Source organism: Phocoena sinus, chromosome 20, assembly GCF_008692025.1.
Source record: "Phocoena sinus isolate mPhoSin1 chromosome 20, mPhoSin1.pri, whole genome shotgun sequence".
Classification (NCBI taxonomy): Eukaryota; Metazoa; Chordata; class Mammalia; order Artiodactyla; family Phocoenidae; genus Phocoena; species Phocoena sinus.
Window position 1 is genome coordinate 17,141,748 of NC_045782.1, and position 15,850 is coordinate 17,157,597.

At 53.8% G+C, this 15,850-nt stretch overlaps 1 protein-coding gene across 3 annotated transcripts in view; it reads left to right on the forward strand.

Moving 5' to 3' along the window:
* Positions 1–288: 288 nt before the first annotated feature.
* Positions 289–15,850, forward strand: part of RAB11FIP4 (RAB11 family interacting protein 4) — a 114,458-nt gene continuing 98,896 nt past the window's right edge. Inside the window, exon 1 of one of the 3 annotated variants that reach the window (XM_032617335.1) lies at positions 289–620. In XM_032617335.1, the coding sequence (XP_032473226.1) occupies positions 462–620 (159 nt within the window). In that variant the 5' untranslated portion in view covers positions 289–461. Of the gene's footprint in view, positions 621–10,603; positions 10,712–15,850 lie in introns of those variants that run through there. The other 2 variants (XM_032617334.1, XM_032617336.1) reach the window with 2 other exon arrangements.

The following is a 15,850-nucleotide window of genomic DNA, read 5'->3' on the forward strand; positions in this document are numbered from 1 at the left end:
GGGTCTGAGGTTGGAAGCGAGGCTGTTGGACCCCGGCGCGGCTGGTCCGGGGACTCGGGCCTCCTCTCTGACTCCTCCAAGCAGGGGCGGGGCCTTCGGGCAGCCCTGGGTTTCCGGGCGCCTGTCGCACACCCACCCTCCCGGTTTCCCAGGGGACGGGACGAGCTCGGAGCCGCCGAGGGACACCGAGTCTGGGGGAGGCGGCGGGGCCACGAGGGCAACCGCCCTCGGGGGCGCGCGGCCTCTTTTGTCTGCAGCCTCCCCCTCCCCCGCCCGCCCCGAGCCGCGGGGCTGCGGCGCCGCTGCTGACACGGCTCGGCCGCCGCCGCCACCGGGCGGAGGCTGCGCGTCGCAGCGCCGGGCGGAGGGCGCGCGGCGATGGCGGCGGCGGCGGCGGCGGCGGCGCGGGGCGGGCGGGCGCGGCGGGCGCGGGGCTCGGGCTAGCCGCGGGGCCGGGCCGGATGGCGGGCGGCGCGGGCTGGGCAGGCGCCCCCGCGGCTCTGCTGCGCTCGGTGCGCCGCCTGCGCGAGGTGTTCGAGGTGTGCGGCCGCGACCCCGACGGCTTCCTGCGCGTGGAGCGCGTCGCGGCGCTCGGACTGCGCTTCGGCCAAGGCGAGGAGGTAAGGGCCCGCGGCGGGGGCGTCCGCGCCCCAATCCCCCACCCCCGGCTTTCCCGCCGTTTCACCGGCCCGCTCCCGGCCGAGCCCCCGGGCATCCCCACCCTGTCGGACCCTCGCTTTCCACCATTAGCGCCGGCGCTGCGAGAGTCACGCATCACGCCCGGGGTGGGGGCTTCTCTGCCTATCTTCCCTACCCCGGGCCCTTGCGGGCCCCTCTGACCGTTCTGCAGCCCACTCGGGGTTTGGGGGGTTGGAGGAAGGAGCCGTCAGATCCTGGTCCCGGGACCCCCGCCCCTTCCTACCCTGCGGAGACCGAGACGCAGAGGTCCGTGTGCGGGAATCCCAGGACGCCGTGTGGGGTGGGGTGGGGGAGGGAGGCACGCGCCCCACTGGGTCTGGCCGAGGGAGCGAGGGGACAACTAGGGGCGCTCTGCTGTCTCGGCTCCTTGACTGCACCCAGCCGACCTAGAACACAGCGGGAGGTGTCTGCTTGCGACCTTCCTGGATTCTCGGCCCAGCGCCCGATGACCCCCCATGCGGGCTCCCATGGGCAGGCCTGGCTGGCAGCTGGCTGTGTCGGCTGCGGCAGACCTCCCAGAGCCAAGATGGGGAGCGGCAGCTGAGCAGTGTTTGCAGCAAGGGGCGGGGGAGGGCGGGCCGCGTCGATTTAGGGAAAGTAGGAACGGTGTTGGTTGTTAGCAGGGCTGGGATCGGAGGGTGGGTGCTGCCAGTGGGGTGGGCAGAGACAGGTGTACTCTCATGCTATGGGCACAGGGACAGGTGGCTATGTCTGGGGGAGGGGGTACGGCAAGGCACCCACCTGGCGGGAGAGCATCCCCACCCTTCTGCTACTGCCCACTCTGAAATGGTCAGGAGACGAAGCCCTGAGTAGTGAGTTTCCAAGGCCACCTGAGGCCGCAGGCTCTTGCATGGGCACTGGCTGGCATTCTGTTCTGGGGACAGCTGGAGCCTAGCATTCCAGAACATAAGAGAAGCCAGGGCATGCCTGGGTTGGATCCATGCCTTCCTGTCACCTGGCAAGGGGGAGATGATAGGTAATCATCTCTGCATGGCCATTGGGCATGGCTGGGACCTGGGAGTCCCTGAGACCAGTAAGTGAAAGAGGGTGAGGCAAGTGTCAAGTTCGAGAACTCAGGTACCCCATCCCAGGAGGCTCACTGCTACAGCCCCTTTGGAGCCCACCCTCTCCCTCTGCTGGGATTTGTTCAGGACCGTTTCCTGTAGCCACCCGGTCCTTCTCCTTCCCAAAGGCTGGTCAAGCCTCTCCCCTCATTGAGGCAGGCTGAGCAGACCCCAAGCCTGGGGAGAGCCCCAGTCCTTCCTCTCAGGACACAGGCTGCAGGGGAGACGTCTGGCTCTGGCTGGAACTGGAGTTCCAGAACCGCAGTCTCACTGGTGGCAAGAGCGTCCCAGCAGGCTCTGGCAGGAGGCCACACGGGCTCAGTGGTGAGCCCCTAACAAGCCCCAGCCTTATCCCTGATCTGGACAGCTCCTCCTCTTAGAGCTTCTTCCTCATACACGCTGGAGCCAAACCTGCTTGTCACTTAGTCATCGTGGTTCTGGACGGGGACCCACGTGGGTCTCTCTTCTACGTGGCAGCCTTTAAATATTTGGAAACAGCACTCCTGTCCCCTTCGCACTCACTTCCTACCATCTTCCCTTCTCCAGGCCAAATACCCCCTGTTCTTGAAGCCCCAGACCATTTCCGTACAATCTGGCAGGGACCAAACCTCTGGCTTCCAGCCCTGAAGCCACCATCGACTAATTGTGTGACGGAGTTCTCCTAGTAATGACACGGAGGGCCTGGGCCAGGAGACTCCAGGACTGTTCCGGCCCCAACACCTCTCACACACACAGGTGGCTCAGGGCGAGGGTGCCTTTTGAGTGGTGCACTCATGTTAAGTTTCTGGCCACTGAAACCCCCAGGGATCTTTCTTAGCAGCCTCTGCCAAGCCAAGATTCCCCTCCATCCTGGAGGAGGGTCAGTGATTTTTCTTTTTAAAGCATAATCTTATATCATTACAGAATCAGTGTATATGCTCTGCGGGAAGTTAGAAATATGGACAAGCAAAAATAAAATAAGTTCCCATCTCCCAGGGAGCCTACCTGTGACACCTTGGTCACATTCTTCCAGAGCTGTTTCTATGCTTATATGTAGATTTTCTCCATAAAATGAGGTCATGCTGTGCATACTGTCTTGTAACCTGATTTTTTTCCAGTAAATGATCAGCACTTCCCTGCTTCAATAAATTCTCATCCCATTTAACATGCACGCCTTATCCAGATTTCCCTATTTGGCCCCAAAACATCAATCTTTGCTGTTTTGTTCAAACCAGTTTCCTCGCCAGGACTGTGCGATGCATCCGGTTATTCTGATCTCTTACTTTAATGCAATTCTTTTTTTTTTTTTTTTTAATTTGAATAACCCTGACTTGTTGAAGAGATCAGGCCTGTTGTCTGTGTCAGTACTTTCTTAAATCTAAACCTGTAACTTGGACCTTATCCCTGTTAAATTTCACCTTGCTCATTTCCTCCCATTGTACCAGACAATAGAGAGAATTTACAATCCTACCTTTGTCACTCTGATGCTGGGCTGCCTTCAGGCTGGAGAAGTGGGTGCTTTATGTCTCAATCTGCCAGGCTGGTGTAAACCCAGGGCAGGACCACGGACAGAGCCTCGTAGGGGTGGTTCTGTTCACACTGTGTTACCTGACCGAGACCCACAGAAATACATTTTTCAGCCCTGCTCACTGCGCACCGAATTCACACATGCACTACAGAATAGGGGTGTCATTTCCCCTTCAAAATGCTACGTTTTCTGGCAGTTTCTATTTCATTTGTTTAAAAATCACATAGAGACCTTGATTTCCCACCCCGTACCCGCCGCCAGTGCTCTAGGGTGGGTAACTCTCATTCATTAGATACGGAATTCAGTGAATTTATCAGAGCTGATTATCCATATTTTATCAACTACACCCAGAATGCCAGGGACGCCAGAATCAAATGCTCTGCAAAAATCAAAATATACTAGGTTGCAAAGTGTAAAACAAATATCCATGAGGCCACACTAATATCAATAAATGATTTAATATTAATAGATAAATACTAGGAGAGTCTCCCATACAGAACAAATTAATTTATGTAGATAATTCCCTATCAAGGAGGTGCAGCATAACCCCCCACGCTGTAAGCGTCAGGTATACATCATGACTGCCTTCTAAAGAGGACACTGTGGAAAGGGGGGAAAGGGCAGCTTTACGGTGGAGAAGCCTGACACGCACTGCCTCAGCCGCGTCACCGGGATCAACAACAGCAGTGATAAGTCACGTAGGTGGTATGTACCCTTCATACGATGTGATGGGAGAGGCACCTTACCACTGTGATCCCCCACCCAAACCCATCACCCCAGTCCAGTCATGAGAAAACATCACAAAAATCTCAACAGAGGGACATTATTCTACAAAACACCTGCTTAGTGCTCCTCACCTTTGTCCAGGTCATCAAAACCAAGGGAAGTCTGAGAAACTGTCCTGGCCAAGTGACGCCTAAGGAGACGTGACAACTAAATGTAATGTGGTGTCCTGGGTGGGGTCCTGGAACAAGAAGAGGACATCAGGCAAAAACTAAGGAAGTCTGAATAAAGTGCAGACTTCAGTTAATAATAATGTTATATGGGGCTTCCCTGGTGGCGCAGTGGTTGAGAGTCCGCCTGCCGATGCAGGGGACACGGGTTCGTGCCCCGGTCCGGGAAGATCCCACATCCGCGGCTGGGCCCGTGAGCCATGGCCGCTGAGCCTGTGCTCCGCAACGGGAGAGGCCACACAGTGAGAGGCCCGCGTACCACACAAAAAAATAATAATACTGTTATGTATGTATCAGGTTGGCCTCCGATATTCCCCTAATTTATTGACTTGGGAATCATAGTAGAAAAGAGAAGACAAGGAAATTCGATGAAAACATGAGTCGTGTGTGAGAACACAGGTTGACGTTTCAAAGCACGTGAGGTCGCTGTCCCAGCCCTGAAAGTCTTAATAAGTAGGAGCAAGACCACTGTGACAAGGACGAGAAATGATGGCCCAGTGTCCTGAACCCATGTTGACCTCTGATAGCTTGCTTTTGTGTCTAACCTCTCTAGGGCTTTGTTTACTCATCCATAAAATGGGGGTGATAACAGTTCTCATCCCATAGCGTTATTGTGGGGCTTGAACACGTTAATACACGTAAAGCGTTCAGTATCGGGACGGGGTAGGCCCGCTATCAGAGTTGCTGCTGCTTTTACTATTGGTGTTTTTGGTAAACATTTGTAAGCATCTTTGAGAGGCTGTTCTAGGCTGGGGCGTTCTTGGGGGTTGAGGTCCAGATCTGCGAACAGTCCCTGGTGTTCTCGGCCCACCCTCCTTGTCAGCTCTGAGCTTCCAGCCCTCCCGCATCTGTGAGTGGAAGGCCTTGGGAGCGCCAGAGATAGCTTGGGCCACATCCCTGGTAAATATATTCTTCTCCCTTTTCCAGTTTGAAAACCATCCTTCTTGCTAGAAGAATGGACTCAAAAGTAGTTGAGTGGTGTCTCTGCCATTTGTTAACCCAGTACCATCTCCTCTGAGCAGTGGCCAGTCCTTCCTGCTGGGGAGGGTGGTGTTAATTATTTGGGGGCAGTGACTCAGCTTTAGCCCACCTGGGACTAGTCTATAATTTCCCCGCTTCTTTGCAGGTGCCAGAAGCAACTGGGGCATCGTGCCTCCTTGTTCGTATTGAGCAGGAGATGAAATAAGGGGTCAGACTGGGCCCCCTTAGTCCCCAAGTCCCCTCTGGACGAAGGACTGCCGCAAGGGAGAGGCTGGTGCTGGCTGGCTTCAGCCTGGGTGTCTGAACCGGCAAAGGGGTTGGGGTTCTAGGTGGGCCGAGACTTATCAGGAGACAGTCCTGGGGCTGCCAGGGGAGGGAGAGCCCTGAAGTAAAGCTGGGTCTGCTTAGGAGAGGAGGGGACAGGATGCTGAGGAAGAAGCAGCTGTATCCCTACATCTGTGGCTGGAGGTGGGAGGTGATAGGAGGAGGGGCTAGAGGGGAGGGCAGGGCCAGATCAGGAAAGCCTCAGCTGTTCCCTGTGGATGGTGGGAAGGTCCAGGCAGCAGGGTCAGAGGTGTGCTTGAGAACAGGGGCTGGATCCAGGAGGGGAACGTGACAATTGGCCTGAGAGGAAGAGGGTCCTGACTTGGGCAGTGGCAGGGGTCCAAAAGGCCCCTGAACCGACAGGGGTCCAAAAGGCCTGCAGAGCCCAACACGCCACTCCTGGAGGGAAGAATCTAAGGCTCTTTTGGAGAACAGACCCCCTCTAAGTGCCCCACCCTAATGGGGACATGGTAGGGATGACAGAGCTGGCAAAACAGAAGGAAGGCCCAGGTTCTCCGAGCCTCGAAGGAAAGGTCGGGGTGCCTGTGACCCATGAGTGGGGAGCAGGACAGGAGTGGGGCCCAGAAAGACCACCTCTTTCCTGCGTTTGTGCCTCACCCGGGTGCAGCCGGTGCCCCTGAGCTTGGAGGTCACTGTGGAAGCCAGGCTGAGGCTGCGGTCCCTCGCGAGGCATAGGGAGTGAGCGCGAGGCACCAGGCTCCGGGGGCGGGCTGGGAGGGGCCAAGCCCCAGATAGGATGCCCAGTGCTCTTAGCCCACTTTGGCTGTGCTGGGAGGAGGGGCGTGAGAAGAGCGTCCAGGGGGACTGGTCCATCTTGTCAGGCAGTCTTGACACAGCCTGAATCCATGTGGCAAAACCTCTCTGGGCTATAGCTTCATTCCCAAGATACCGGGATGTAGAGCAGGAAGAAGCTCCAGGTCGTGGAGGGCTTGGTGGAGGGCGGTGTGGCCCGTGCCTCCCTTGTTGAGATCTGAATGGAGAAGTGGGGTAGAATCAGGCCTTCCAAATAGCAGGACACGCCCTCGGCCCGGTTGCGGTGGGTGGAGACTCTCAAAGCCCAGACAAGCCCCAGCATGGGTATTGGCCATTCACCCCGTGAAGAAGAACTTACCCCTTTTCCCGGGTGGATGGTGAAGGGTCACCAGGCTGGGCAGGCGGAGCGGCTGTCAGATCCAGCCTTGACTCTGAGGCCCGGGAGCTTTCCCCTGCACCTGGAAGACAAGCAGAGGTGCGAAGAAGGAGAAGGGAGATGGGGAGGTGTGGGAGCGGGGCAGAGGGAGGAGTGCGTCCCCTGTGGCTGGCGGCTGAGGAGGCAGAGCCAGGAGGGAGGCTGCACCTCCGGATTCCCCAGCACGGGGAACCCAGGACCCTGCTGGGTGGTGGATGGATGGCTGAGGACCCGCTCCTCCTTCCGTGGGCCAGGGCTCCGCTGCCACAGCCTGAGGGGGCAGTGCGGATTGGGGGCTGATGCAGCCACCAAGTGCCTGGCGGGTCCCACCCAGGTGCCCCACCCCGAGCACCCGTGCTCACGGGTCCATTTGTAGGGGTTTGGGAGGGGGGCTCTGCCCCAGCCCCGGACCGTGTGTGTGAGTCGGGGCTCGTGGGGTGGAGAGGGGCTGCTCCTTTGCCTCGTGCTGCAGCGGCCCCTTTGGCCCGCCCCTTTGGCCCACCCCGCGGCCGTCCCCACCCCGCGGCCGTCCCCACCCCGGGCCTAGAGCAGGCCCCTCTGGTGGAGCACCGAAGGGGAGGCTGACAGCTGGCTGTGGTGGACAGTTAGAGCTGGGTGAACCAGATCTGGGGTGGGATGGAGGGGAAATGCCCTCTGGCCTGGAAACAGTGAATGTCATGCCTGGGTGAGCTGCTGTCCTCGCCCAACCTCACATGATCGGGTGAATGCCCTGAAATTTTTACAGAGTAGCCTTAATGGAAATACCTTTTGCATTGGTGGTTGGTGGTTGTCTTAATACATGTTTCCAGGATTTTTTTTTTTTGCGGTACGTGGGCCCCTCACCACTGCGGCCTCTCCCGTTGCGGAGGACAGGCTCCAGACGCGCAGGCTCAGTGGCCATGGCTCACCGGCCCAGCCGCTTCGTGGCATGTGGGATCTTCCCGGACCGGGAAGAGGCACAGAGCAGGGGTGCAGCTGCGGAGATGCGGCTGGCTTTGGATAACTAGAGCCCATTGGAAGTGGGTGTGAAAGGAGAGAATTTGGAGAACTCAGAGGCTGCCATTTGCTGGATGGGGAAGACTGAGGCAGGAGGCAGGTTGGGCAAGGAGCCAAGGAGTTCCACGCTGGCCTGTGAAACCTGAGATGCACCTGGCGTCCCAGTGGGGCTGTGGAGCCGGCAGTGGACAGATCCCAGGAATGCGCCTCAGCCCTGCTCCTCCTGGCAGACCCTTGCCTCCTTCTACCCTGGCCCTTAGGTCTCCCTGCCCATGACAGAGAAATGAGGGAAGAACACAGAACCTGATAAGGTGGGATTCAGCCCCTTTAAAAGCCAGGCTTGAGTTTGGGGGTCCAAGGACTCAGCTGGACTGGCTTGGGGCATCTCATCTTCCAGACCAGAAGGCATCTTCTAGGCAAGATGCTACCCGTCTTGGGATGCTGACTGCCTGTCTGCCCAGCCTCTCAGTCTGAGAGCTGCCCTTGCCTCCTCCTCGCAGAGTAAGAACTGGCTAGAGCCGTAATTCACTGCTTGAATGTGCTGCTGGTACGACCACTGGCCCTCTCCAGTGGATCAGTTGGAGCCACCCCCCAACTAGACTTGGGCTCTTTGCACCCTTCTGCCCCTCCCTGTCTTCTGCATTCCCAGCATCTTCTGATTCCTGGAGGCCCCCCAGGAGCCATAGCTTAGGGCCACCAATTCTTTGCAGACTACCACTCCTGGGGTCACTGCTGAGGGACCCATTGTCCATAGTTGCACGCTCTTGGGGACAGGGAGAGCAAAGCAGCTCAGAGTCCAGAAGTGTGTATACCGTCGTGATCAAGAGGAGAGTGGGCCTCCTGGTCACCACAGCCCAAACTATAGCTGTAAGGGTCTCTAAGTTCCCTTTAGACCCGAGACCTTGAGTCTGACCCACACCTCACTTTCTATGGCACAAAACTCAGAGAAGATTGCCAGCTTCCTCCAAAAGCATTTGTTGATTGCACATAGGCCTCTAGTGGGCACTAGAGGAGAGATCCCAAGTGTGAGGCTAGTACCTGGACAGGGTAGTCGAAAACAAAAACCGAAAGGGGAGTAGAGGTCCATTCAGTGCTTGTGTTGCTCTAGAACAGCCCTGCCAAGAGATGGGGACTCACTGCCTGCCGAGGCAAGGCCATTTCATCTTGACAGGCTCTAGCTGAGTTCTCTTTCATACAGTGAACTAAGGTATATCTCCTAGAACTGCTGCTCTTCATTCCCTCTACCCATCCATCCAACTACCTACCTGCCCATTCAATAATGCATCCATTTATACATTCACTTATCCATCTGTCTACACATTCATGATCCCCTCCATCCAACCATCTACCTGCTCATCCATCCATCCATCCATCCGTCCACCCAGCCATCTATCTACCTGCCCATCCAGCCAGCCAGCCAGCCAGCCAGCCAGCCAGCCATCTACTTATCCATTCATTACCCATCCATCCGTTGGTCCATCCATCTGTTCACGCACCCTTCCACCAGCCTCCCTAGCCTCCCCATCTGTCCATCCACCACCCAACATTTATTGAGTATCTACATGTGCAAAGCCTAAGCCCAGATCCAGGGATGGGGACTGGCATTTTCAGGGAGTGACAAGTGGCTTCGCATGGTGAAGGCACAGGAAGGGCAGGAGGGTGAGAGCTCAGGCTGGAGCAAGGGGTCAGCTGGTGACCTTAGGGACCTTAGGGAGGGCTCAGGGACTGGGGCTGTGAGACTGGCTCAGATGAGTTCTGGACAGGCAGCAGTACGCTAGCACCTGCCTACCCTCACTGGAGTTAGCTGTTTTTATGATTTCTCACTTCCCACACAGGCCATTGGGTCTGGCAAGGGCTGAAGCCTTTCTGAAAAAAGAGAAAGCCCAGGTTATTTAAAAGGTGCTTATTATGATGGATGGACGTCAGTTTCCTTCTCTGTAAAATGGTGGTCAGAACCCCTATTTGTGGGACTGTTTTGAGGAAAGGAGATAATACATTAAGGCCGGTCATGACGCCTGTTGGCATGGTCTCTGCAGCCCACCTACTCCATGACCCCCTGCTGCTCTCAGCCCCAGGAGTGCACCTCTGGTCCCTTTCCTCCACCTGGTACTTTTCCAGGCCTGACCTCCCTTGTTCAAGGGCCAGAATTTCTCCTGCGGCCACTGGTGGCTCTGTGGACAGCGGAGGTGAGGGAAGGATTGGTGCCGACTCCCTTCGTGTTTCTTATTCCCTTCATCCTCGCAATAGCCCTGAGAATCTGAGAGGTGATGGGAGTTGTCCAGGGTCCCACAGTAACTGGAGGAGCTGGGATGTGAACCCAGGTCTGTCTGATTCTAAAGCTGCCTCCTTAGCTGCCTGCCGTTGGAGGGTTCCAGGTTCCAGTGCCAGGGGAGGGGGAAAGTGATCAGATCTGAGTTTCAGAAATTTGACATAGAAACTTCCAATCTGAGGCTCCCTCTGGTTTTCTAAATCTGGGGTGGTCTGGCTTCCAAGGGTGGAGCAGCACCAGGCAGGGGCTGTAAGTAGAAGTAGATTTGGAATCTGCAGGGTGGGCAGGCACTGCCTGTAGGTGGGGCTGCGGGCAGTGTGCCACCCAGAAGATGCTGTGAAAGGTGGCAGGGGGCAGCAGGAGCTGACTTTTCAGAGCAGAGGGAGGCTGCCTGCAACCACGCCCTGAATTATGCATCACCACCACTTCCTGTGCAAATGGTGATTAAAGAGCCCCGGGAGGCCAGCATTTCTCTGGCTGCTCTGGTTTCCTGCCTGGCGCCCTTCCGCGACCCTCTGCAGTCCCAGATGGGTTTGTAGCAGGGGCAGGGCCCGGGCTCTCAATCCGGACACCCCGCCAGCACCCAGTCCGCATTCTCCAGGCTCCTCCATCTTCTAGGCTGGCGCTGCTGTCTCCTCCCAGCCACAGAGGCCCTGTGGCCCCAGCTGGCCTTGACCCCTCGTGCTCCGCATCTCCTCCACCTCCCTCCAGCGTCTCTGTTCAGGCCAGGTCAGCTTTAACTTTCTCTCTGTGCTACAGAGAAGAGCTTGGGAGCCGGGGCCCTGGCATCAGGCTCACCTGGTTTGGGACCCGGCTCTGCCACTTTCTAGCTGTGTGACCCTGAGAAGTTACTTAACCTCTCTGTGCCTCAGTCTCCTCATCTATAAAGTGGGGATAATGTTAGCCACGTGTGTTTGCTAATGTGACTGTTAACCACCACTGACTCTACGTTTTCTGGGTGGGCTATCCATTTCCATTCTTTTTTTTTTTTTGTGGTACGCGGGCCTCTCACTGCTGGGGCCTCTCCCGTTGCACAGGCTCAGCGGCCATGGCTCACAGGCCCAGCCGCTCCGCGGCATGTGGGATCTTCCCAGACCGGGGCACGAACCTGTGTCCCCTGCATTGGCAGGCGGACGCTCAACCACTGCGCCACCAGGGAAGCCCCCCATTTCCATTCTTTTACAGATCTTTTTGAGCACCTGCTCTGTGTCAAGTCTGGTGCTGTCAAACCAAACTTGGGTCCACTCGCCCGATCTCAGTAAAGCCAATCTACTGACACCGGGTTGTGGTGAAGGAAAGTGCAGCATTTACTGCAGGCACCAAGGATGGAGTCCAGGCAGCTAACGCTCAAAAGGCCTGAACTCCCCAATGGTTTTCAGGGAAAGGTTTTTAAAGACAGAGTGAGGGAGGGAGTTGCAGGGGACAAGATCAGCTCGTGGACATTCTTCTGATTGGTTGGTGGTGAGGTCATCAGGAGTCAATGTCATCAACCTTCTGGGTCCAGCTGGTCTGGGGTCTACATGCTCGTGGTCAGCATGCACTTAACTTCTTCCACTTGGTGGGGTTTCAGTATCTGCATAACAGCCCAAGGCTATGGCTCAGAATATTCTCTCTAGCCCTTGAGGAGGAACTAAAGGCCCTTGACTGTGTTTAGTGGCTAAATTATTGTTATCTTGTCTTGCTTGACTGTTTTCCTTTGTTTCTGCCTTCTCCCACTTCTCTAATAAGTGTGCTCTTTGGAACTCGGGGAAAGCCTCGGAGGCTCAAGTTTTTCTACAAGTAAGAGGCAGGTGAGGACATGGGGGTGCTCTGTCCTGGGAAGGCCCCATAGGGTCCTCCTCAGTTACAGTGTGAGAGGATACGCAGATGGAGAGGTTAGGACTCCTCACCTGAGGGAACTCGCTTCTGCGTGGGAGGGGCCTCTAAGATAGAAACCTTGGTCCACCTGTGAGAAGGGCAGGGCTGGAGGCCCGTTTAGGTGTAGTGGGGTGTGAAGACAGCAGATTCACTCTGCCCGGAGATGGAAAAGCCTTCCCAGAGGTGATGCTGGGCCTGAGTCTTGAACACCAGGGTCCACCAGGGCAGAAGGGAAGGATGGCTGTGCCAGAGGAGAAACATACCTGGCAGGAGGCAGACAGGTGAGAGAGGGGAAGGGCTGACCAGGCAGGTGGAGGCACGATGGAGAGGACAGGGTGGATTTCATCCTGAAGGTTGAAGCTGAGGGTGACATGTCTCTGTTGTGTTTTAGACAAGCCCATCTGGAATCATGTGGGACGGGGGAAAGCAGGCGGAGCTGGGAGGCCTCTGCTCTGGTCCAGGGACGAGGAGAGGGGCGTTAGAGCTGCCGGAGGGAAGGGGAGGGTCAGAGGGCGGCTGCCAGGCCGTCTGCAGGACCTCACAGCACGGCGCTGGGACAAACAGGACAGAGCATCCTTTCATGAGTCCTTTGTGACCCCACCTAGGTCACTGGGTGATGGGGCCCGAGCCCAGGTGCGGGTACCTGCCAGCTCGAGGACACTCACACACCTGGGCAGCTCCTGGGGCTCCCCGGCCTGTCCTCACTCTCAGGAATCCTCCCGAGAGCAGCTGCTCTTTATTTTTAAAACAAAAAAGTTCCAAATATTGTTGTCATTTTATAAACAACTCGAGAGGACAAGAAAGCGAACTAGCGTTAAGCTGTATTTTTAGACCTCAAAATCTATGTCCTGCCCTTAGCGGTCACCCACATGCGGTCGTGACCAGTGTATATGAGCTCTTTTGGCCCCTTTCCGCCTAATGGTATTTCCTGTGTCTGAGTCCCAGACAGAGCCATGTCACCTCTCTGCTTAAACCTGGTCCAGGATTGACCATCCCATCAGTCACTACTAATGTCCCCACTGCGTTCTATTCTGCCGGGTACACCTGGAGGGGAACCTGGGCGGGCCCGTCAACCCCTGGCTCGCCAGCAGCCTCTGCGGGGCCCAGCCCCTGAGCTGGTACGGGCGGGGTGGAGCCCAAAGAGAGCAGTGCTTCCAAAGAGTGGACGTGGCAGGTGAGGAGGGAAGGATCCTGGGCACCCCCAAGCCTGCACTGCACACTGGGGTGGACCTCCCTCAGTACCACTGACCATCCCCTGGGTCCCAGCCTTCTTGGCCTCTTCCCAGCCCAGTGCTTGGCTGCCAGCCAGAGGACTGGCCTCTGGTGTGGGTTTCTCAAAACCCCTGACCCCAAGTGGGCACTGCTAGAGGGCACCTGCTCCCACGTTCTAGACACTGAGTGGGTGGAATCGAGAGCCTGTTTGCCCACTCATGTGGACACAGCCATTTTGGGCTTCTGGCCGCGCCTTCTGGGGCCGTGGATGGTCTTTGTTTCTCCTTCAGTCTCCTCCCCTTTCTCCCTCCTGCCTCCTGTTTGGCCGAATATCTGACCTTGCCCGAAGCATAAGGATGCCCGCTTCTCCCATCTACACTGAGTATTATTTCAGATTTGTTTCTCCAGTTTAATGAGTGTATAATAGTATTTCAAACTTGTTTAAGTTTTCATTTTTAATTGCTAACGAGACCACATTTTTTCCATGTTGCTGTTTATTCTTGGTATTTCCTAATGCATAAACTGTTATGTCCACCTCTGTTGAGCGCTTATCAAGGGAAATTTTTATTTTGATCTTTATAATTTTATTTTTTTATAAATTTATTTATTTATTTTCGTCTGCTTTGGGTCTTCGTTGCTGCGCGTGGCCTTTCTCCAGTTGCGGTGAGTGGGGGCTGCTCTTTGTTGCGGTGCACGGGCTTCTCATTGCAGTCGCCTCTCCCGTTGCGGAGCTCGGGCTCTAGCGCGTGGGCTTCAGTAGTTGTGGCTCGCGGGCTCTAGAGCGCAGGCTCAGTAGCTGTGGCACACGGGCCTCGTTGCTCCGCAGCATGTGGGATCTTCCCGGACCAGGGCTCAAACCTGTGTCCCCTGCATTGGCAGGCGGATTCTTAACCACTGCGCCACCAGAGAAGTCCTGGATTACATTTTATTACTCAAAAGTTCTACATTTGAATATTTCTTTTTCCAGTTATATCATATCTGCATTATTTCTAAGTATATTTATCACTTTTTAGTAGTTAGGAACTTATTTCCCATCTCTAGCAAGAATAAATAAGCTATTTTGTTAAAACCCCCAATTTGTAAAAATATTCGACTTTTACCCATTTGGAATTTATTATGAGGTTCATCCAACATTTGGTTCTATTCGTAGTTTGAATTTATTTCTAAACAAGAACTGAATTACACTGATTCTTTTTTCTATTTTTTTCTCATGCTTTATTTTGAAAATGTTCGAACAGAAAAGTTGAAAGAAGGACGTGATGAATACCCAGATACTCTTCACCTAGAGTCACTGTTAACACTTTGTCACAATTGCTTTTTCTTTCTTTCATTTTGCCACTGCTAATCTATCATCTGTCTCCTTTAATGTTGCTTTGCAGAAGCATTTTAAGTAAATGAAGACATCTTGACATTTTCCCCATGAACACTTCAGAGTGTAGGGACAAGGAGAGTCTCCTGTCTGAACAAATGCCACCATCACACTTAAGACTGAATGCTAAATCAACAGTCATGTAATATTCAGTCCATGTTCAGATTCCCCCAGTTGTCCTCAAAATGTCCTTCCAAGCTTCTTTTTGTTTTGATCTAGGATCGAGTCAAGGACCACGTATGGCATCTAGTTTGTCATTTTCCTGTTTCATCTCCTCGAAGTTAGAGCTATCTCTGATTTTCTTTGCTTCTGTAACCAACACTGACATTTTCTTCCAAGCCTGGGCCGGTTGTCCTTTAGGCTGTCCGATCGCCTGGCTATGTCTGATTGTTTCCTCCCACTTTTGGCAAGGAGAGGTGATGGTGTGTACTCCTCAGAGCATCACATAAGGAGTCACATGATATCGGTTCGTCCCATTATCGGTGATGCTGAGTTTGATCAGCTGGTTAAACCCACGTCTGCTTGATCTTGTCCATATAATGGTACTTTTTCCCCTTTATAGTTAATAAGTAGTCTTTGGGATGGTACCTTAGACAGTGTAAATATTTGGTTCTCAAATAGCTTCTCACACAATGGTTTTAGCATCCCTTGATGCTCCTTGCCCGCGTAAATTACACTGGTGGTTGCAAAATGGTGATTTTTCTTTCATTCCTTCTAGAGATAGAGGTTGTTCTGTGTAGAAGATCTTTCCTTCACCACCTTTCCTGAGTGTCGCTATGGACTCATGGATTCTTTTCTTGCCCATGTGTTACCATGACCGTCGTTATTCCTTTTTGATGCTCTAAGATTTTTTTGGTCTTGTTTTTAATGCAACATTATAAATTTTGATCATTATTACTTGCTATATTTTAAAATTGATAAAAGTCAGCCATCATTACCTTTAAAAAAAAAAGCTCTCTCTGATTCTTCACCGTTTATGGATTTTTAAGTATGTAAACACATTTTCAAGTTCTTTAATTGGTATTGCATTAAACTTATTAAATTAGAGAGTATTACCATCTTTATTATGTATTTAGTTCTCCCAGTAGGAACAAAATATTAACATTAAAAATAAATTTCTTACAATTAAGCTAAACTAGTGTTTGGTATTTAATGTGTTTGGTTACTACTGAGAATGAAACTTCTTTTCCACTGATTTTTTTTTCTAGCTGCGTGTCACTAGCATATAGGAATGCAATTGATTTTTGTAAATTTATCGCATACCTCCCCACTGGTATGAACTCATTTATTACTTGTAATTTATCTGGTTGATTTCTTGAGATTTTCTAGGTAAGCAATCATGTCCTCTTCAAAAAGTAATAATTTCATTATGTCTTCTTTTCTTATATTTCTGAGTCTAATGACTTTTCCTTTTTTATTAATTAATTTAT